The sequence below is a fragment of the Oncorhynchus tshawytscha genome, linkage group LG02 (genome assembly GCF_018296145.1).
Source record: "Oncorhynchus tshawytscha isolate Ot180627B linkage group LG02, Otsh_v2.0, whole genome shotgun sequence".
Classification (NCBI taxonomy): domain Eukaryota; kingdom Metazoa; phylum Chordata; class Actinopteri; order Salmoniformes; family Salmonidae; genus Oncorhynchus; species Oncorhynchus tshawytscha.
The window spans coordinates 69850641-69873900 of NC_056430.1; the positions used below are offsets into that span (position 1 = coordinate 69850641).

A 23260-nucleotide genomic window follows, 5' to 3' on the forward strand; every position below is an offset into this window, starting at 1 on the left:
GGAGGTTTAACTTCAGAAGCTTTCCAACTTTGGTCATATGTTTCAGGTCTGGTCTCCAGATCTGTTTGCGCCTACTGCAACAGTCTGGTTGACACCGTATTTCACGTTAAACAAGTGCCTTTAGAGTAGTGTGATTGTGAGGGACACAGTTGTCTACTAATTTGTCTCCTCTGCTGGTATGTACAGTATGTCTGTTTGAGTGTGCTCGTATGTGTGTTCTGTTAGTGTGTTTGTGTGTGCATGTATACAATCATTTCTCATGTTCAAATTGTTATAATGTTACACATTGATGGTTTGGGCTGATTCTCTGATTGTTATGGTACATCACCACCACCTAGTGGCGAAAAATACGAATTTCTCCTGGGGGGTTTAAACTAATGACGTATGTGAAGCCAATAGCGCCAGAACCCACTACTGGGTCCCTAATAATAAACCAGACAGCATCTTTTGCTACACGATCACTGGCCGAATTATTACGAGCGCATCTACACAAACCCAGGTATGATACCATTTTAGCTAACAACAAGCTAAAGTATTAACCAACCATGGTCTGCATTTTTAAACGTGTGCTGTGAAAGGATGGTCGGACGAGGTAGGTGTAACGATGGATGTCATGGTGTTATGCAAGGCAGTCGGTTTGGATGTATTGCACACTGTCTCCATGTGGAATTTACAATAACAACGCGGCTGACACTATTAGCAGAACAATAAGGGGTTGCTCTCGGAAGGTAATATGGCGCAGTGTAATACCTCGGGTATCGGTATGAACCGGCGCTGAAGCCTATGTGTTTGGATAACGCGAAATAGTTACCAAGCCAGCAAGATGCACGATAGTGGCGTCAATATTCGCAAAACTAAGGCAGCAGTCCTGTAATAGTCCACCTATTACTGTCCCGTAATGTCTTTCATTGCTTCGTAGGAGCTAATAAACATGTTATATGATGGCCACAATACCATTATTTTGTCAAGTTTTTGTAACTACACAATATAAATGTTCCTTATGCGTTTACATGGTATTTCTTTGATATCTTGTTAATAGCCATGTTATGTAATAAATCAAACTTTGTTTCAGTGTCAATTGTAGCAGGTGTTTAGGGGAGGATGGAGGGGTTACCTAGGTAAAATTGGGAGTCGTTGCAAATGGCACCTTATCCCTATAGGCTATAGTGTACTATTCCCTGTATAGAGCCCAGTGCACTAAATATGGAACAGGGTGCCATTTGGAATGTAACCTGGGTGTATATTGATTAGTTGACTGGCCCATTGTTTCTGTGACTGCCTCTTGAAATATTAAACGTCCCAAATACTATTTGCACCCAACCACCAGTCTCCAGTGTCATCATGAACATGGTGGGGTCGGCTTTGAGAACCAGGAAGGAAAATAACAGCTGTGTTGTTGAGGAAATAGCTGCTTTTCATTCACCTGTTCTTTCATTCTGATGACCTCACTCTCAAAATGGTGGCAAAGCCACTCAGTGAAACTGTATACACATTGTCAGGGAAGGGAATAGAGAGATCTTATGAATGGTTCTCCATGACTGCAATTATGACATGTGAGGGAAGAGAGGTGTTTGTGTGATGCAATAATCTGCCAACTCTTGTGAGCTTTCTTCGTTGCTTAGCAGCCTTATCAACTAAACAAAGCATTGCATAGGGATACTGGACTCGGTCACTAGTATTAATCAATTTCACAAATATTTGTCTCCTTAACACCTCCTAAAATGTAATACATTTTGCTTGTTTAATGACATTGTAATTCCTAATAACTTGGCTAGCTTGGTTGACCCCTCTTGCCACAATCTACTCCGGTGTCTTCCTGAGCGAACAGCTATGGGCAAGGAGAAGCTTCACATCAACATCGTGGTGATCGGCCATGTGGACTCAGGCAAGTCGACCACCACAGGCCACCTCATCTACAAGTGTGGGGGCATCGACAAGAGGACCATTGAGAAGTTTGAGAAGGAGGCCGCTGAGGTATGGAGGTGGCCAGACACCAGTGACTTAACTCTCTGTGCTGGGAAAGTGTTTAAGGTCTAGCCTGTTGTCATACATGATCGATATGTTAGAGTCTATTGTCAAACCAAGCTCGGTATTTCAGGGATATGGTATGATTCCACTTTGAATCCATACCATTGAATTTACTATTGACTTATCTACCTCTCGTTATCTCTCTCGATTTTGTTCCAACATAAAAGAGACAAACAAACTGCACAGACATTTGCCATTGATTTGGTGTCTCTTGGCTCTGTCTTTAGATGGGGAAGGGCTCGTTTAAATACGCCTGGGTGCTGGACAAGCTGAAGGCAGAGAGGGAGCGAGGCATCACCATCGACATCTCCCTGTGGAAGTTTGAGACCAGCAGGTACTACGTCACCATCATCGACGCCCCGGGACACAGGGACTTCATCAAGAACATGATCACTGGCACCTCTCAGGTATGGGCTGCAGACACTACCATATCCAGCTGTCACTAAACATGGAACCTGACTAAAAGTGAACACTTTTAGTCACCAAGGGCCTTCTTATTTGGTACTTATGGGCCGCAAAACTGGTAGACGGAAGAGCATGAAACATATTAAACATGTCTTCTATACTTTTAGGAAAAAAAACTTTGAGCAGGATTACATTGGCTACTCTGAAAATCAAACGGTAATTTTGGGAATCCATAAACGGCACCATATTTTAAGAATACATTTACTAAAACAAGAAATAAGAATAAGAAATTGCTTATTTTTTCATGTAACACTTTCTGCTTTTAAACTGCTTTCAAATGCACACAAAATTAGACGTCATGGTCGCTCCCTGCCACAGGCGGACTGTGCTGTGCTCATCGTGGCGGCGGGCGTGGGCGAGTTCGAGGCGGGCATCTCCAAGAATGGGCAAACCCGCGAGCACGCCCTTCTGGCCTACACCCTAGGGGTCAAGCAGCTGATCGTAGGGGTCAACAAGATGGACTCCACCGAGCCCAACTACAGCCAGAAACGCTACGAGGAGATTGTGAAGGAAGTCAGCACCTATATTAAGAAGATTGGTTACAACCCGGATACGGTGGCCTTCGTTCCCATCTCCGGCTGGAATGGGGACAATATGCTGGAGGCTAGCCCTAACGTTAGTAGTCTTCTTTGTATACTTATCCTTATCTTTTTCCAAGGCAGGAGGACACTTTACATTCTTAGGACACAACCTTATTACACAATAGGGTTGCAGATGCAGTCGTGCACACCTCCACTGAATTACACTGCCCGATTAGTGTAACTGCAGTTGTATGAAAAGTGGTTAGTTTTTACAAGGTGTCTTAATACGTATTTCTTATGTAGGCCGTAACGCTTAAGCTACGCTTGTTCCTAATGTTTGGTCTGGTCCCTGTAGATGACATGGTTCAAAGGGTGGAAGATCACCCGTAAGGACGGCAACGCCTCTGGGACCACCCTGCTGGAGGCCCTGGACGCCATCCAGCCGCCCTCCCGCCCCACTGACAAACCCCTCCGCCTGCCCCTACAGGACGTCTACAAGATAGGGGGTGAGGCCCTGGGAGGCGTTCAAACCCACCACTGGTGCTATGCCAGTGGCTTAGGGGTCAACTCCATTTCAATTGTTGTTTTTCAGCTCTTACATACATTCAATCCGAGCTGCGTTCGATCCGCAATCTAGCACACTTGACATTTAACTGGAATTTACAATTAAGCTGACATCTGCAGCATTTACCTTGGAATGCGATCTCTGCGGAGGTGGTAACATTGCAATTAAATGCTACAATTTCTACATGTGCGTTCGGATTCAATCCTGGCTTCATAGAGACTTGAAAGATTGTCTCAAAGGTTTCATGCCTCTCACCTCCCTCTCTCCCAGGTATTGGTACGGTCCCTGTGGGGCGGGTGGAGACAGGCGTGATCAAGCCAGGCATGGTGGTGACCTTTGCCCCCGTAAATGTGACCACGGAGGTCAAGTCAGTGGAGATGCACCACGAGGCGCTGACCGAGGCCATGCCCGGAGACAACGTGGGCTTTAACGTCAAGAACGTGTCGGTAAAAGACATACGGCGAGGGAACGTGGCTGGAGACAGTAAGAACGACCCGCCGATGGAGGTGGCCAGCTTCACTGCACAGGTCTGGATAGGAGAGTTCACTGTGGAGAACATTGTGTGTCTGGATAGGAGAGTTCACTGTGGAGAACATTGTGTGTCTGGAAAGGAGAGTTCACTGTGGAGAACATTGTGTGTCTGGATAGGAGAGTTCACTGTGGAGAACATTGTGTGTCTGGAAAGGAGAGTTCACTGTGGAGAACATTGTGTGTCTGGATAGGAGAGTTCACTGTGGAGAACATTGTGTGTCTGGATAGGAGAGTTCACTGTGGAGAACATTGTGTGTCTGGAAAGGAGAGTTCACTGTGGAGAACATTGTGTGTCTGGAAAGGAGAGTTCACTGTGGAGAACATTGTGTGTCTGGAAAGGAGAGTTCACTGTGGAGAACATTGTGTGTCTGGAAAGGAGAGTTCACTGTGGAGAACATTGTGTGTCTGGATAGGAGAGTTCACTGTGGAGAACATTGTGTGTCTGGAAAGGAGAGTTCACTGTGGAGAACATTGTGTGTCTGGAAAGGAGAGTTCACTGTGGAGAACATTGTGTGTCTGGATAGGAGAGTTCACTGTGGAGAACATTGTGTGTCTGGAAAGGAGAGTTCACTGTGGAGAACATTGTGTGTCTGGATAGGAGAGTTCACTGTGGAGAACATTGTGTGTCTGGATAGGAGAGTTCACTGTGGAGAACATTGTGTGTCTGGATAGGAGAGTTCACTGTGGAGAACATTGTGTGTCTGGATAGGAGAGTTCACTGTGGAGAACATTGTGTGTCGATAGGAGAGTTCACTGTGGAGAACATTTGTGTGTGTGTGTCTCCTCCCTCCTCCCTCAGGTCATCATCCTGAACCACCCAGGTCAGATCAGTGCCGGCTACGCCCCCGTGCTGGACTGCCACACGGCCCACATCGCCTGTAAGTTCGCCGAGCTGAAGGAGAAGATTGACCGGCGCTCGGGCAAGAAGCTGGAGGACAACCCCAAGGCCCTGAAGTCTGGCGACGCAGCCATCGTTGCCATGGTCCCCGGGAAGCCCATGTGTGTGGAGAGCTTCTCCGAGTACCCACCACTTGGTAGGTGGTGTGTGTGTGTGTCTGCCCTCAACCCAGATCCCTATTGGGGGGACAGATGACGTGTACTGTGCATCTTTATTGTCATATAGATATTACAGAACTGGCTCTGTTCATGAGATAAGAAGTTATCTCCATCCCTCATCAGTCTTGGTGCTTCTTGTCTAGAACTAATCACATGTTCCATTTAGTATTTTCAAAGTGCTACAGTTGATCACAAATCAACTATAGCGTTGTATCATGTGCTATAAAGCCTGTAATAGACTGAAATGCGTTTATAATAAAGTCATTTGAAATATGACTCGCATTCGATCATTCTCTCCATCCTCGCAGGGCGCTTTGCGGTGCGTGACATGCGTCAGACGGTGGCGGTGGGCGTGATCAAGGCGGTGGAGAAGAAGGCTCCGTCCACGGGCAAGGTCACCAAGTCGGCCCAGAAGGCCCAGAAGGTCAAATGAACGTTGTGTTGGGCTCGCGACGTTAGCGTCCGCCACTGTAAAAACGTCACCCCCCTGCTAAACACCATAGTCAAAGTCTGGTCCATGCTCACGATGCATCGCAAGAGCAGACGGAGGAAAACAATGTCATGGTATATTCATTAAGGAAGTGTTCTGTTATATATATATATATATATGTTTTGGTCTGCTTGTTTGACTGTTTGTGGTTAGGATACACTATCTGAGTAGAAGACCATTTAAATAACTCCTCTAGATGTGTGCTATTGTACTCAGTTAAACGTCAAAAATGGTATTGATAGTGTTGATTTGCATTAAACTAGCTTCTAGTTAATGTTAGTAAAAATGTACAAACATTTTTAAGTCGATAAAATGTTGAAATGGTGTTGTGTTTTCCTATGGCTGCTTCCATGTTCCCAATGCACTTTAAGAAATATATCAGATACTAACATATTGTAGCACCTTGCTTGGCTTAAAAGCTCCCTTGCACTGTTCAAACCTTGTCGACACTGTTCCCTCGACACCTTATTGTATGCAACCTGTGAGCTTGATCTATATCAAAAGACATTAAAAAAAGTGTTCAAACTTAGCAACATGTGCATCATTTTTCCACAGTCATTTAAATATGGGTTGACAGTTGAAAAATGAAAAAAATCATCTTCAAGGTAATAAATGGATGTCAACACGCAGCGCCGGAACAGAACATACACCACGATGGTCATAGTCTAACAGAACGTGTCTGTAAATATGTCACAAACACACTTGAATTTCCTTCTTTTTTTTTTTGATGTAGGAGAATAGAAGTTTCTTTAATATCTTTCATGACATTACAGGTTTGATTGGAGCTAACGGATATTATTACTATCGTATAGGTATGTGCACGTCATTTAAATAAATTAGGATAATGATCATATGAGACACAATGATGACATTTCTAAAGGCCAGTTTTCCTTTGGTAATACATGGTCTGTCTGTGGATAAATAATGCCCAAATCAGATAGTCATTTTTTTTTTATACAAGGGCCGAAAAAAAATCAAGTATGTAAGACCATTTCAGTACAAAAGGCCAACAACCCACACGTTGGGTGCAAATAAACGTTGAAATGGATATCGCTAAGAAAGGCACCATGTTATGTACTGCATGTTTTATATACTTCACATATTCTGGTAAAGCCTTCAATGAGGATTTAATCGACCCGAAATGTTTCTGCTAATGTTTCTGTTTCCAATTGTATGTGTACTGGAGCTTTGGATTTAGTGTACAAGTTCAAACTGCATTTCATATTGTTTTTGAATGGGTTTCTCTCCTTTGAAACAACCCACTTGGTGAAACATCCAATAATCCTTACCAGGATCCTGTTCAGTAGGCACAGCATGTTACAAAACGTTGTGAAAACCGATGAAGTAGCCTACTACCCGAGGCTGAGCATGTCCAATGAGTCATCTTTGCATTCCGTTTCAAAATGTTTTGCTACATTGTGCCCTATTGAACATGACCTTGTTGTACCTGAATCTGTAACATTTAAAGGGATAGGCCACCCAAATTAGAAAATTACATTTTTATTTTGGTACCATGTAAAGAAATTGCTGTCCGTCATTGCTGTCTCTCCTTGTCCAAAGACTGCTTGAAGGGTAAGAAAAACAATGTCATATTGTGATTTGAGTGACATATCCCTTTAAGTCAAAAGGGCTATTTGTTGTTAGCATTAGCCATGATGTCACACACTGCTTGCCAGGGAGTGCAAAATGTCACTTACAGATTATTAACATAACATTATATACATTCTACAGCATGTCAACTTCCGTTTAAGCAATTTAATAAGCATTCAAAACTATAATATATTAAAAGAACTACAGCCAGTGAGTGTGATTCCGACTGAAACCGTGAACTGTAAGACTGCAGGGTCACATAATCAGATAACATAATATACTTTTGTCACATTTTCTCCCTTCATCGTGTTTTTGTCTCTTGTGTTATAAGTAACTCAATATTTTTGGGGGAACGAGAAGATACACAGGTATCACAAGAAATCACATTCATAATGTGGATACCTTGGTCGTCGGGTTAGAAAACACCTCGGGGTGCGCAATTGAACTGTGTTTTAGGCATAGAAATATAACTACTAGAACGGACAGCCCCATTCAAAGGTGTCATGCTGGGTGGACCATATTCTAGTATTTCCATTTCTATGGTCTTAGCAGCTATTCGTCTCCTGTTTTAGCAGTTATTCCTTTCCCGGGACTTGTATTGACCTGGACTTGGCAAGTCTGTCATTGCAATGAGGGGTGTTTTGTGCCATTGTACGTCCACAATAGTCTCTCAAATGAGAAACTATTATAGGGAACTGATGTGGGTGAAAAACTTGGTTGTGTTGAGGCAACATTCATTTCAAGATGGCTGCCTCAGAAGCTTTGGATAACAGTATGATATTGGGTTCATGTAAGCATTTAACTTGCCCCATTTAACTTGTAAGCATTTAACTTGCCCCATTTAACTTGCCCTGTCTTGTAAGTTAGGATGCCCCACACTTGAACTTTTACTGTACATGATTATGTGTATTAAAATGAAGGAAAGGTTTTCTAGAAGGGTTTTGCCCTCAGGCCTATAGGCATCAACAACTTCCTGTGTTAATGAATGTAAGGCTTATGGGTAAGTTGTAATACCATGACATTTGGACTGAAAACATGCAGTGCTCATGCAGTTTCGAGATCACAGATCAATCCATTGTCTTTCAGGATCAAGTTTTGCTTGCTTCTTTATATATATATATATACACACAACCTCTTACTCAGTCTCTTTTTTATACACCTCTCTCTCTCTCTTTATTATACCTTCTTTATTTTCTTTGTTTCGATTACTTTAAAAAAAGAATAATTCATGCAATGATATGTTCATGTATCGTCGACATGTATGAACAATACTATGCTTTTTATCAAATGAATCAACATAAAAAATAAACAGACATAACCATTATAGTCCCTCCCTGTTCCCCCTCCCCCCTCCCAAAATAGAATAAAGAGCTTCTCTGTAAGGTGAGGTTTTTTGATTGGTCCATACGACACGGGGGTGTGTCTTATTTTAGCCGTACGTGCGGCATGCTCAGGGACTCGGTGCTCCCGACTGAGGGGGGCGATGACATGTTCCCGCTCGCGCTCGCCAGGCTCCTATTGAACCCTGCCAGAGCACTTAACCCCGCCCCAAGCCCAGGGTCTGTCCTCAGTAGCTCTGATGAGTAAGAGGTTGCGTCGGCTGTCCCCTGGGACAGGAAGTCAAAGCCAAAAGCTCCACCTTGAGCCTCGGGGGGGAGAGGGAGGGCATCCACGTCCCTGTCGCTGATAAAGAGGTCCTCCTCCCCCCAGCCATCCCCGCCGCCCCCTCCCCCAGGGTCCTGACTACTGTGGGAGCCTGTGGGGGAATTGCTGCTGCAGGGGCTGGGGGAGGAGAGGCTGAGGCTAGGATGGTGGTGGCTATCCAGGGCCCTGGAGGTGGTTGACCCCCCCTGCCCCAGGTTTTGGATGGACATGGACTTGCCCAGGCTTCGGTCCACCTGGCTGGGTTTGGAGCCAGAGGAACAGCGGCCTCCTCCTCCCAGAGCAGAAGAGAGGGGTACCAGGGGCTCCATCTCCAGGCTCGTGCGTCTCCTCCAGGAGCCCTCTGCTTTGGCATTGCTGTTCCCACTGGACCCACCTCTTGGCTGCCCCAGCCTCCCGATTCTGAGGCCTTGTTCTGGGCCTAACACATCACCATCCTCCCTCTCCTCCGGGCTTCCACAGAAGTCACCCACCTCCATCACCATCTCCCTCTCCCTCTCCGGCCTGGAGTGACCCACCGTCCGGCTGGGCTGGGGAGGAGGTGGTGGGGGCCTGGCCAGAGTAGGAAACCCCCCACCTCCAGATACACAATTAGGAGTAAGAATAGGAGGTGAGTGAGAAGAACTTCCTCTATGGACTGGTTCCCCACTTTCCGGCAGGGTATGATGATGATGATGATGATGGTGGTGTTGAGGAAGGGGCGACGGACTGAACGAGGAGGGCGGGGGCCCACTGGTAGAAGGCGAGGTGGTGCCAGTGTTGAGGTTGAGGCTTAGCTCGGTGGACGGCGCCAGGATAAGGTGAAGTCCCCGGGACAAGTTTGAGGCGTTGGTGGAGGAGCGGGTCACGCACCCCCCTTGGCCCTCTATCCCTGGCCCACCTCCGGTGCTGCTGACCTGGGTAGAGCAGGTAGAGTGGTCCTTGAAGAGGATAGAGCTCTGGTAGTCTGAGGTCTGCTCCAGCTCAAACAGGGGCAAGGAGGAGAGGGTGAGGGCAGAGGAGGAGCCTTTACGTAACACATGCCGGTAGATGTCCAACAGGGAGTCTAGCTTCGACTCAATAGACTGGACCTAGAGAGGGATGGATTGAAGGAAGGAAGGAAGGAAATGATCGTTAATATTAGCTACACAAAAGAAAGAGTACTTTCACATAATTGTACATACAAACAACATTTAACCACATTCAACCATAAGATGTTGAATAACAGTAGTTGGTAGCCCTTTACACTCGTACCTGTACCCATATACGGGTTAAAAATGGCAGATTTGGGCACTAATGCTTCACAGAGCTGTATGGGTTTGGACTGATATCCATTCTGAATTTGAGCACAGCGCGCGACAAGAAGTTGCCCCCCCATCTCTCCCGGTACTTGGGCAACTTTGCTATTTCTGTTGTTCTCTTAGTGAGGGAAATGCTTTAAGTTAAGAGGACTCTCTGTATTTTGAAAGATGAGACGTTGAGGATTATTATAATAAATACCACTTTGATGTCACACAACCAAACCAAACACCTGTGAGTCCAAATGTGCACTTCACATCCCCATATCATAAAACTCATGGCATGTACAGTGTCAGCGTTTATGATCACTATGTTTGATGTACAGTTACAAGAGGACATGGGATCATAGGCTCATTTTGTTCAGAACAACTCAGGGTATGTTTGTTTACTCTGAAGATAATTCGCCGTGGCACACACACCTGAATGCACACGCACCTGAATGCACACGCACCTGAATGCACACGCACCTGAATGCACACGCACCTGAATGCACACGCACCTGAATGCACACGCACCTGAATGCACACGCACCTGAATGCACACGCACCTGAATGCACACGCACCTGAATGCACTCATGACTCATTTCTATGCGTACCAAAATCCCGATCTGGATCTCTGAATTACCTTGTGAAAGCCTAACACTGTAAGATCGTATATATTAACTTAGCTAGTCATGTTGACAATAGAACAAGATTTCAAATCAGGCCCACCTAACCCAGACTGCGATTCATTTATGGACCATTTTTGGATTGCGTAAACAGCAACAGTAATTGTGTGATGGCGGGGATGCAGCGTTGTGTTCCAAACGAAACAGCTACAAGTCTGCTTGCTCTAGTTCCTCAACGGCACAGCTAGGAGAGCTCAAAAAGTACCTTATGGTTGAAGACTCTTCTTTGAGTCATAAAAGTGTATTGAAATGACTTAGGAACTGTGTACACTTTGGAGAGGGGTGTGGCCACTTCTGAGACCCCAGTTAGTCCTCTCGCTCAAACCCTTGTCATTTTGTTGTCCTATGTTGCACCTAACCCACATTTTCGAGGAATATTTGTATGTTACTGAATGTCGACAGTGTATTGGTTGGATCCAGTCTCGTGTCAGGTGAACTAGTGTGCTCACCTTTGGTCTACTCATTTATTTCCCCATTATCTTCAAACTGTTCCCTTTCAATTGCTACCATGGTTATGCATGTGCTTTTCATACTTCTTCTCTAAGAAACATTTCAATTTATCCCTATCCATATAGGCCAATGCCTACGAATGTCAAAGGTTAACCACACATAATTCACCATATTTAATGAACCAGTGGTTTAAGTTCACGGAAACTGACCTGCCGTTCCACTTTGCAGACGCGTCCCAGCATACTCATGTCCTCCAGCAGGTCTCCATCAGACAGCAGCTTGTCCCGGATCTTCTTATCCAGAGGAACCTGGCCTTTACCCAGGATCTGGTCCACTCTGGAGGGCACAGGAGACATGTTTTATGTAGATCTCTTAACCAATCATGGAACAAAACTCAGTGTGAGTTTATTTGGTCAGTTTGTATAGCTTTTTTTACTCTTAAAGAGAGGGTACAGAATGATGCAGGATCAGAGGATGTCCAGTAGGCAGCCCGCCCGAGAAGGAAGAAGGAAGGAAAGAGAGTTAAGAGTTGGAATTGGTCCTCTATGAGAATACAACACTTACAGTAGAGGCCCATACTGCTCACAAGGATATATTTGGCTCGGTTTACTGTGTCACTGGAGATATGTTGCAAGTGTATCAATATCAACAGCATCCCACTGGACACACACACTGGTTGAATCAACGTTGTTTCCATGTCATTTCACCGAAACGAGGTGGAACCAACGTGGAATAGATGTTGAATTGACGTCTGTGCCCAGTGGGATATCAACACACCTTTTTTCAAGGCCAGAAGAAGAGAAGAATGTATTATCTACTACTGGATTTGAAAGACAAAATGGATGACCTTAAATTACAAGCATAGTTTTTATTTGTATTTATATATCATTTTACTACGCATTTGGACTTTCAGTTGAGATGTTTATTTGAGATAATCAATATTTTCCATGACTCAAGAAGCTCTCGACCAGACAAATTTCATTTTATGTTTCTACCACATGGTGGCTCACTACTCACTCATTTGGTAAATATGGCCTTTCAAATTCAGTGAAAGTTTAGGGCCTAGATTTAATCAGATCAAGTGCTAACCGGCTTCTGCCGACACCCACATAGCCGACGTTTTGGTGGTGTCGGCGGTGGAACGGCATTGGAGCTGAAAATCGGTGAGCTCTTGTGATCATTGTCAAGAAGCCACACCTCCCCACTCACGTTAGAAGTTCAGAATGAGAAAGTGTAGGCAATATAGAAATAATTACATTCAAATTGAAAAATCATTTAACTAAATAATGAGGATTTCTAACAGCCTAATCGAGGTGTAGATTACATCTCACATTCCAGAATTCGAACTTAATGAGACTCCATGCAGCCAATGGCAATGTCCGTTATAGCCATAATACCGGGAGCAACATGTGGATTTGATCACTCTAACGCAATTCCACCTCCGACACCATCAAAACATCAGCTCTGCGGATGTTGGCTAAAGTGGATCTGATTGAATCGGGCCATAATTTTAAGAGAAAACTCAGTTGACAGGAATGCAGAACAGAAGAAACATCACCAGGAGGAATCTAGAAACTAAACCCATCAACAGTCCCAAATGGATCCCCCGTGCAAGATATACTGTCAACCTAGGCAGGTAAGATATACTGTCAACCTGGACAGGTAAGATATACTGTCAACCTAGACAGGTAAGATATACTGTCAACCTAGACAGGTAAGGTATACTGTCAACCTAGACAGGTAAGGTATACTGTCAACCTAGACAGGTAAGATATACTGTCAACCTAGGCAGGTAAGATAGACTGTCAACTTAGACAGGCAAGATATACTGTCAACCTAGACAGGTAAGATATACTGTCAACCCAGACAGGTAAGATATACTGTCAACCCAGACAGGTAAGATATACTGTCAACCTAGACAGGTAAGATATACTGTCAACCTAGACAGGTAAGATATACTGTCAACCTAGACAGGTAAGATATACTGTCAACCTAGACAGGTAAGATATACTGTCAACCTAGACAGGTAAGATATACTGTCAACCTAGACAGGTAAGATATACTGTCAACCTAGGCAGGTAAGATATACTGTCAACCTAGGCAGGTAAGATATACTGTCAACCTAGACAGGTAAGATATACTGTCAACCTAGACAGGTAAGATATACTGTCAACCCAGACAGGTAAGATATACTGTCAACCCAGACAGGTAGTATATACTGTCAACCTAGACAGGTAAGATATACTGTCAACCTAGACAGGTAAGATATACTGTCAACCTAGACAGGTAAGATATACTGTCAACCCAGGCAGGTAAGATATACTGTCAACCTAGACAGGTAAGATATACTGTCAACCTAGACAGGTAAGATATACTGTCAACCCAGACAGGTAAGATATACTGTCAACCTAGACAGGTAAGATATACTGTCAACCCAGACAGGTAAGATATACTGTCAACCTAGACAGGTAAGATATACTGTCAACCTAGACAGGTAAGATATACTGTCAACCTAGACAGGTAAGGAAGATATTTGCGATTTGAAAACCATGCAGTGTTTCTTCTAGCAAACAATCAGCTAGTCCACATGCAGGGGATGTGGAGAAAGTCAAGAGGGTGTGAGGAGAGGAGTGCGTGAGGGGTGTGTGTGAGGGGCGTGAGGGGGTTAACTCTGACCCCTGCGTGGAGTTCTTTCTGCCCTGGCTGTAATACATGGGCAGGGAGGGAGAGGAAAAGGTCTTGGCTCGGCTGCTCAGGGGCTGGGGCCCCACTATCATGTCCAGCCTGTGGGGGAAAGTGAGGACACACACACGCACACACACACACACACACACAAATATGAATGTATGCACACAGACTCGAACATATGCACACTCATATGAAGACAAAGACATATACTGCTCACATTAGTGGCTAAGCAGTGAATACACATGGGCAAACAGCTGCTAGCTAAGCTTTTTCATGCATTTTATTGGAAGATCTATGACCATGTGTGACAGTGCATTATTGTTCTCACCGTGTTTGCAGACTCTTGATGCGACACAGCATGTCCAGATGTCCGGCGGAGTACTGCTCTATGACGTCCTTCACATCGTACGGACGCAACGTCTCCTTGAACTTCTTCTTGGCCACGTGGAACTTCATTATCCTGGATGGACCAGACCAGGGTCATGTTCATTAAATACCAGATGAAAGAACATTGACTGAAACAGGGAGGGACTACATGAACGTGTCTAATTAGAAATGCTCCTTTTTCTTTTCCGCTGCGAAACGTTTCGCTACGGTGTGTCCTAATGAATGAGACCCAGCACAGGAAGGTATCTCAATGCAGTTCTTAAAACTACCACACGAGGGAGTCCTCAAACAAAGAACGACATTGACCTAGAGTAACACACGCCAAGGTACTGAGATCTAAAACTATCCAATAGCAACAGCAGAAACAGCTCTTCTTTCTCAACATAAATCATCTGGAAAATCTTTTCATATTTCTAAAGAAAATATTCTTGTGAAGTTGTACAGTGAACAATCTGAGGTAAAATCAGTCTTTACTTCACTGTTTACTTTAGCTGTGTAGCATGTAAATCTAGCCCTTTGAGAGAGTGTAGAGGGGAGCTTAGTACATACACCTGTGGAGCCTAAGGGCCACATACAACGGAAGAGGTTGAATATGAGAGGCCCTTACTGCCCAATGTGAGGATCAAAGGGGTAAGACTGATGGAAAAGTTATATAGTAATGTATCCACTGGATAAACCCATGGCGGGAGGTAAGAGAGATTTTGAAGCTGCCTCTCACGGTATGGATTAGGGGAAGAGTTAGGAGGTTACAATAAGAAGAAAAATGTCACGCTAAGGCTCTGATGACATAATTGAGTGAGGGCAGTGTGTGTGTGTGTGTGTGTGTGTGTGTGAGTGAGTGAGCGTGCGTCTCACCTGACGGCTCGGATGACAGACTTGACGGAAGGCAGCAGGTCCTCCACAGAGATCTCACAGTGACAGCCCTTGTCATCACCAAACCCATCCTCAGTGGTCATGTTAGAGTCAGCTAGAGAGAGAGAGAGAGACGGAGGGAAAGAGAGTTTGAGTTTTAACATACCTTCATTTCTTTTATGACAGAAGAGATGGAGGGAAGGAAGGAGAGAGGGAGGAAGGGGAGGAGAGAGGGAGGGAAGGAAGGAAAGAGGGAGTAAGGTGAGGAGAGAGAGAGGGAAGAAGGGGAGGAGAGATGGAGGGAAGGAAGGAGAGAGGGAGGAAGGGGAGGAGAGATGGAGGGAAGGAAGGAGAGAGGGAGGAAGGGGAGGAGAGATGGAGGGAAGGAAGGCGAGAGGGAGGAAGGGGAGGAGAGATGGAGGGAAGGAAGGCGAGAGGGAGGAAGGGGAGGAGAGATGGAGGGAAGGAAGGAGAGAGGGAGGAAGGTGAGGAGAGAGAGAGGGAAGAAGGGGAGGAGAGATGGAGGGAAGGAAGGAGAGAGGGAGGAAGGGGAGGAGAGATGGAGGGAAGGAAGGAGAGATGGAGGAAGGGGAGGAGAGAGGGAGGGAAGGAAGGAAAGAGGGAGGAAGGTGAGGAGAGAGAGAGGGAAGAAGGGGAGGAGAGATGGAGGGAAGGAAGGAGAGAGGGAGGAAGGGGAGGAGAGAGGGAGGGAAGGAAGGAAAGAGGGAGGAAGGTGAGGAGAGAGAGAGGGAAGAAGGGGAGGATAGATGGAGGGAAGGAAGGCGAGAGGGAGGAAGGGGAGGAGAGAGGGAGGGAAGGAAGGAAAGAGGGAGGAAGGTGAGGAGAGATGGAGGGAAGGAAGGAGAGAGGGAGAAAGGGGAGGAGAGAGGGAGGGAAGGAAGGGAAGAGGGAGGAAGGTGAGGAGAGATGGAGGGAAGGAAGGAGAGAGGGAGGAAGGGGAGGAGAGATGGAGGGAAGGAAGGAGAGAGGGAGGAAGGGGAGGAGAGATGGAGGGAAGGAAGGAGAGAGGGAGGAAGGGGAGGAAAGAGGGAGGAAGGTGAGGAGAGAGAGAGGGAAGAAGGGGAGGAGAGATGGAGGGAAGGAAGGAGAGAGGGAGGAAGGGGAGGAGAGATGGAGGGAAGGAAGGAGAGAGGGAGGAAGGGGAGGAGAGATGGAGGGAAGGAAGGAGAGAGGGAGGAAGGGGAGGAGAGATGGAGGGAAGGAAGGAGAGAGGGAGGAAGAGGAGGAAAGAGAGAGGGAAGAAGGGGAGGAGAGATGGAGGGAAGGAAGGAGAGAGGGAGGAAGGTGAGGAAAGAGAGAGGGAAGAAGGGGAGGAGAGATGGAGGGAAGGAAGGAGAGAGGGAGGAAGGGGAGGAGAGAGGGAGGAAGGGAGGGAGGAAAGAGAGACAGTGACGCACATTCATTGATGCCAAGGTAAGCCAGGCTTCCCCAAATATTTGACAAAAAAAAACATATTTCGTCTCTCTCTGTGTTTTAATAATTTTCCATCAATTCGCAAGTGGCTGAATCTCACCGGAGGAATCATCAGAGCGAGGGAAACAGCGCCCTTCTGTCTCAGTATGTGTACAGTGGCTTGCGAAAGTATTCCCCCCTTGGCATTTTTCCTATTTTTTTGCCTTACAACCTGGAATAAAAATTTGATATTTGGGGGGTTTGTATCACTTGATTTACACAACATGCTTACCACTTTGAAGATGCAAAATATTTTTTTATTGCGAAACAAACAAGAAATAAGACAACCTGAGCGTGCATAACTATTCACCCCCCCCAAAGTCAATACTTTCTAGAGCCACCTTTTTCAGCAATTACAGCTGCAAGTCTCTTGGGGTATGTCTCTATAAATCTAGCCACTGATATTTGCCCATTCTTCAAGCAAAACTGCTCCAGCTCCTTCAAGTTGGATGGGTTCCGATGGTGTACAGCAATCTTTAAGTCATACCACAGATTCTCAATTGGATTGAGGTCTGGGCTTTGACTAGGCCATTCCAAGACATTTAAATGTTTCCCATTAAACCACTCGAGTGTTGCTTTAGCAGTATGCTTAGGGTCATTGTCCTGCTGGAAGGTGAACCTCCGTCATAGTCTAAAATCTCTGGAAGACTGAAACAGGTTTCCCTCAAGAATTTCCCTGTATTTAGAGCCATCCATCAGTCCTTCAATTCTGACCAGTTTCCCTGTCCCTGCCGATGAAAAACATCCCCACAGCATGATGCTGCCACCAGCATTTTCGTGGTGATGAGAGGTTTTGGGTTTGTGCCAGACATAGTGTTTTCCTTGATGGCCAAAAAGCTCAATTTTAGTCTAATCTGACCAGAGTACCTTCTTCCATACTGTATGATTGGGGATTCTCCCACATGCCTTTTGGCGAATACCAAATGTGTTTGCTTATTTTTTTCTTTAACCTCTTGGAACACTAGGGGCAGTATTTCATTTTCGGATGAAAAAACGTTCCCGTTTTAAACAAGATATTTTGTCACGAAAAGATGCTCGACTATGCATATAATTGACAGCTTTGGAAAGAAAACACTCTGACGTTTCCAAAACTGCAAAGATATTATCTGTGAGTGCCACAGAACAGGACTCCGTGCCTGGACTGGGCGCCGGCTTCAGAGGAAGGCTCCTGCCATGGAGCGGGACTGGACGGCGTGCCTGGACTGGGCACCGGCGCAGAGAAAGGCTCCGGCCATGGAGCGGGACTGGACGTCGTGCCTGGACTGGGCACCGGCGCAGAGAAAGGCTCCGGCCATGGAGCGGGACTGGACACCGTGCCTGGACTGGACATCGGCGCAGAAGAAGACTCCCGCCCTGGAACGGGACTGGGCGCCTTGCCTGGAAGCTCCGGACCGTTGACCGTCGCTGGAGGTTCCGGACCGTTGACCGTCGCTGGAGGTTCCGGACTATGGACCGTAGCTAGAGGTTCCAGACCGTTGACCGTCGCTGGAGGTTCCGGACCGTTGACCATCGCTGGAGGTTCCGGACCGTTGACCGTCGCTGGAGGTTCCGGACCGTGGTCCGTCGCTGGAGGTTCCGGACCGTGGTCCGTCGCTGGAGGTTCCGGACCGTTGACCGTCGCTGGAGGTTCCGGACCATTGACCGTCGCTGGAGGTTCCGGACCATGGACCATCGCCGGAGGTTCTGGACCGTGGACCATCGTGGGAGGTTCCGGACTGGGAACCATCTCCGGAAGCTCTGGACTGTGAATGCGCACTGGAGGGAGGCCTAGTGCGTGGAGCCGGTACAGGTGGCACGGGACTGGTTACACGCACTTCAGGGCAAGTGCAAGGAGCAGGCACAGGAAGTACCAGACTGGGGAGGCGCACTGGAGGCCTAGTGGGTGGAGCCGGCACAGGTGGTCCTGGACAAGTGACAGGCACATTTGGGAGAGTGCAGGGAGCGGGCACAGGACGTACCGGACTAAGAAGATACACTGGAGGCCTGATGCGTGGATCCGGCACAGGTGGCACCGGACTGGTGACACACACGTCAGGGCGAGTGCGGGAAGCTGACACAGGACGTAACGGACTGGGAAGGCGCACTGGTGGCCAGATGCGTGAAACCGGTGCAGATGGCACCGGACTGGTGTCACGCTCTTCAGCACACCTGTACGGCAGCAATCTCATCGCTACCACCTCTCTCCGGAATCGTTCATCAAATTCCTCCTCTGACTCCCAAACCGGCTCTGGCACTCTCCGCTGCACGACCGCCAGCTCCAAGTTCCCCCCCCCAAAAAAAAATCATCTTGGGGTTTCTGTGGCCGTGGTCACTGGTGTCGTCGCTTTCCTTCCATGCTCCTTGGCGACTCCTGCCAAGGAAGTGTCTCGTGTCCTCTCAAGTCCAAAACTTCCTTACCTCATTTTCACGCTGCTTGGTCCTTTGTTGGTGGGATATTCTGTCACGATCTTGGACATGAGTGGACCAAAGCGCAGCGTGAGTATAGTTCCACATATTTATATAAGTGAAACTAACAAAACAAAATAAAAAAACCTAAAGACCATGACGACGTATTGCCCAAACACACTAAAACAAACAATATCCCACAAATGCAGGTGGGGGAAAAAGCCTACCTAAATATGATCCCCAATTAGAGGCAACGATTACCAGCTGCCTCTAATTGGGAACCACACAAACCACCAACCTAGAAATCTATAAACTAGATAACCCCCCCGGTCACGCTCTGACCTAAACACCATCGAGAACCTAGGGCTCTCTATGGTCAGGGCATGACAAGTTGTTTAGTAAACTGTCAAACATTAACTCGCTTTAACTTGTTGCAGACAGTGGTGGAAAAAGTACCCAATTGTCATACTTGAGTAAAAGTAAAGATACCTTAATAGAAAGTGAAAGTCACCCAGTAAAATACTACTTGAGTAAAAGTCTAAAAGTATTTGGTTTTAAATATACTTAAGTATCAAAAGTAAATGTAATTGATTAAATATATTTAAGTATAAAAAGTAGAAGGTTAAATCATTTAAAATTCCTTATATTAAGCAAAGCAGACGGCACCATTTTCTTGTTTTCAAATGTATGGATAGCCAGGGGCACACTTCAACACTCAGACATTATTTACAAAAGATGCATTTGTGTTTAGTGAGTCCGCCAGACCAGAGGCAGTAGGGATGACCACATGTTCTCTTGATAAGTGCGTGAATTTCTCAATTTTCCTGTCCTGCTAAGCATTCAAAATGTAACGAGTACTTTGGGTTGTCAGGGAAATGTATGAAGTAAAACGTACTATACTTTCTTTAGGAATGTAGTGAAGTAAAAGTAAAAGTTGTCAAAAATATAAATAGTTGTCACGCCTTGGTCTTAGTATTTTGTGTTTTCTTTAATTATTTGTTCAGGCCAGGGTGTGACATGGGTTTATTGTGTTGTCGTATTGGGGTTTTTGTAGGCATTGGGATTGTGGCTGATTAGGGGTGTGTCTAGCATAGGCTTGGCTGCCTGAGGCGGTTCTCAATCAGAGTCAGGTGATTCTCGTTGTCTCTGATTGGGAACCATATTTAGGTAGCCTGGGTTTCACTGTGTGTTTTGTGGGTGATTGTTCCTGTCTCTGTGTTAGTTGTCACCAGACAGGCTGTATTAGGTTTTCACATTTCCGTTTGTTGTTTTTGTATGTTTCGTATTTATCATCATTAAAGATGTCTCGATTTAACCACGCTGCATTTTGGTCCAACTCTCCTTCGACGGAAGAAAGCCGTAACAGAATCACCCACCACACACGGACCAAGCAGCGTGGTGACAGGCAGCGACAGCAGAGACAGCGAAAGGAGGAATGGACATGGGAAGACATTTTGGATGGCAAAGGTTGTTACACTTGGGAGGAGATACTGGCTGGAAGAGATCGCCTCACATGGGAACAGGTGGAGGCACTTAGGAGAGCAGAGGCAGCCGGAGATAGGAGCCGACGATACGAGGGAACACGGTTGGCAAGGAAACCCGAAAGTCAGCCCCAAAAATTTCTTGGGGGGGGGGCTCAGGGAGAGAGTGGCAGAGTCAGGAGTCAGACCTGAGCCAACTCTCCCTGTTTATCATGAGGAGCCAAGGAGGAGACCAGAACCAGAGCCGGTGTTGGAGGTGAGTGAAGCAGAGACTGTGAAGGAGTTAATGGGGAAAGTGGAGGAGAGAGTTATGAGGGAGTTGCTAGTTTGGTGCTTTAGATATGATATTCGTCCGACGGAGTGTGTCGGGGATTTGATGGCACCTGGGTCAGCGCTCCATACTCGTCCTGAGGTGCGTGTTAGTCGCCTGGTGAAGAGTGTGCCAGCCTCACGCACTAGGCCTCCTGTGTACCTACCTAGCCTTGCACGTCCTGTGCCAGTCCTGCTCTCAGGCTCTCCAGTACACCTTCACGGTCCGGTCCATCCAGTGCCACCTCCACACACCAGTCCTCCGGTGGCAGCTCCCCGCACCAGGCTTCCTGTGCATGTCCTCTACCCAGTGCCAGCACCACGCACCAGGCCTTCAGTGCGCCTCGCCTGTTCAGCGCAGCCAGCGCTTTCCTCCTCTCATGCGCTGTTGGAGTCTCCCGCCTGTTCAGCGCAGCCAGAGCCTTCCTCCTCTCTAGTGCTGCCGGAGCCTCCCGCCTGTTCAGCGCAGCCAGAGCCTTTCTCCTCTACAGCGCTGCCGGAGCCTCCCGCCTGTTCAGCGCAGCCAGAGCCTTCCTCCTCTACAGCGCTGCCGGAGCCTCCTGCCTGTTCAGCGCTGCCAGAGCCTTTCTCCTCTAGTGCAGCCTCCCGCCTGTTGCCAGAGTCTCCAGCCTGCCGGGCGCAGCCTGTTCAGCGCTGCCAGATCTGCATGGAGTCTCCAGCCATGGAGCAGCCAGTCTGCATGGAGCAGCCGGAGCTGCCAGTCTGCATGGAGCAGCCGGAGCTGCCAGTCTGCATGGAGCAGCCGGAGCTGCCAGACTGCATGGAGCAGCCTGAGCTGTCAGTCTGCATGGAGCAGCCTGAGCTGTCAATCTGCATAGAGCTGCCAGTCTGCATGGAGCAGCCAAAGCTGCCAGTCTGCATGGAGCAGCCAGAGTGGCCAGTTTGCATGGAGCAGCCAGAGCTGTCAGTCTGCATAGAGCTGCCAGTCTGCATGGAGCAGCCAAAGCTGCCAGTCTGCATGGAGCAGCCAGAGCTGCCAGTCTGCATGGAGCAGCCAGAGCTGCCAGTCTGCTTGGAGCAGCCAGAGCAGCTAGATCCGCCAGTCAGCCATGATCTTCCAGATCTGCCAGTCAACCAGATTCTTCCAGATCTGCCAGTCAACCAGATTCTTCCAGATCTGCCAGTCAGCCAGACTCTTCCAGATCCGCCAGCCAGCCAGGATCTGCCGGAGCCAACTACCTGCCTGAGCTTCATCTCAGTACTGGGCTTCCTCTCAGTACTGGGCTTCCTCTCAGTACTGGGCTTCCCCTCAGTACTGGGCTTCCCCTCAGTCCCGGGCTTCCCCTCAGTCCCGGGCTTCCCCCCAGTCCCGGTCTTCTCCTCAGTCCCGGGCTGCCACTCAGTCCCGGACTGCCCCTCAGTCCCGAGCTTCCCCTCAGTCCCGAGCTTCACTGTGTATTTTGTGGGTGATTGTTCCTGTCTCTGTGTTAGTTGTCACCAGACAGGCTGTATTAGGTTTTCACATTTCCGTTTGTTGTTTTTGTATGTTTTGTATTTTTCATCATTTAAGATGTCTCGATTTAACCACGCTGCATTTTGGTCCGACTCTCCTTCGACGGAAGAAAGCCGTAACAATAGTAAAGTAAAGTCCACATACTCCCCCAAAAAAACTACTTAATTAGTACTTAGCAATTTTACTTAATTACTTTACACCACTGCTTGCAGGTCATATAACTGTTTATTACATGGAATATTTGCTTTGTGGACTTCCCCCGTACCGACGTTGCTCCCCAGTTTTGTGATGAAACATATGTATGTATAGCTGAATTTATTTCACCACTATGTGACTGTTGTCTATTGCTGTCTCTGCCTTATTGTATATCACGGCAACGTATGAACGAATGGGTTGTAGAGCAAACAACGCAATTATCCCAACATTGGTTCTAATATGTTTTTACTGGCTTGGCTTCCACAGGGATTTTACCCATGCACAGCTACTAGAGAGAGAGAGAGAGAGAGAGAGAGAAATTGAAAAACTCTTGTTTTCACAAAAGAGAGTCTACATTACAGCAGAAGGGCGCGAGCCTGAGAGCTGCCTGGCCTCAGTAGGTATATTGCTAATGGGAAATATTTATCACAAAGACCTGCTGTTTATGAGTGGCCTGAGTTACGACATAAAGCACACCAAAGCGGGCCAGGGGTTAGAAGTGGTAGAGTGCAGATCAAACAAATTTTCCCCTGACCAATAAAAGGTTTTCTATGACCCCAGGTTAATGCTATTTGTAATGTTACAAGGCAAGCCACCACAGGCCTTTGGAGGATTGGTGTGTGTGTGTATGTGTGTGTGTGTGTCAGCCAGCATCAATCTCTGCTCTCATTAATTCAGAAAGTACTGTAGCTGGTTCTTGGCAAAACCATTT

The 23260-nt window shown here is 46.9% G+C and overlaps 2 protein-coding genes across 9 annotated transcripts in view; one reads left to right on the forward strand and one right to left on the reverse strand.

The window, feature by feature from the left end:
• The first annotated feature begins 105 nt into the window (after positions 1–105).
• Positions 106–6183, forward strand: LOC112234939 (elongation factor 1-alpha, somatic form). Of its 5 annotated transcripts, none has more exons than XM_024403269.2 (8): positions 106–592; positions 1776–1974; positions 2256–2435; positions 2812–3108; positions 3370–3520; positions 3850–4106; positions 4910–5144; positions 5475–6183. In XM_024403269.2, exons 2-8 carry the CDS (start codon positions 1831–1833, stop codon positions 5597–5599), a joined length of 1389 nt encoding a protein of 462 aa, XP_024259037.1. In that variant the 5' UTR covers positions 106–592; positions 1776–1830; the 3' UTR covers positions 5600–6183. The 5 variants fall into 5 exon arrangements, with proteins under 5 accessions (XP_024259037.1, XP_024259034.2, XP_024259035.2 ...); XM_024403266.2 differs by having other exon boundaries at positions 1829–1974; XM_024403267.2 differs by having other exon boundaries at positions 106–499.
• A 1213-nt stretch (positions 6184–7396) lies between these two features.
• The window catches only part of LOC112234936 (potassium voltage-gated channel subfamily KQT member 5), a 174015-nt gene continuing 158151 nt past the window's right edge, over positions 7397–23260 (reverse strand). For 2 of the 4 annotated variants that reach the window (XM_042303757.1, XM_042303761.1), the window contains 5 exons: positions 15235–15346; positions 14321–14452; positions 13981–14088; positions 11514–11640; positions 7397–9978 (listed from right to left, as the gene is read on the reverse strand). In XM_042303757.1, the coding sequence (XP_042159691.1) occupies positions 8671–9978; positions 11514–11640; positions 13981–14088; positions 14321–14452; positions 15235–15346 (1787 nt within the window). In that variant the 3' untranslated portion in view covers positions 7397–8670. The remainder of the gene's footprint in view (positions 9979–11513; positions 11641–13980; positions 14089–14320; positions 14453–15234; positions 15347–23260) is intronic. The other 2 variants (XM_042303772.1, XM_042303780.1) reach the window with 1 other exon arrangement.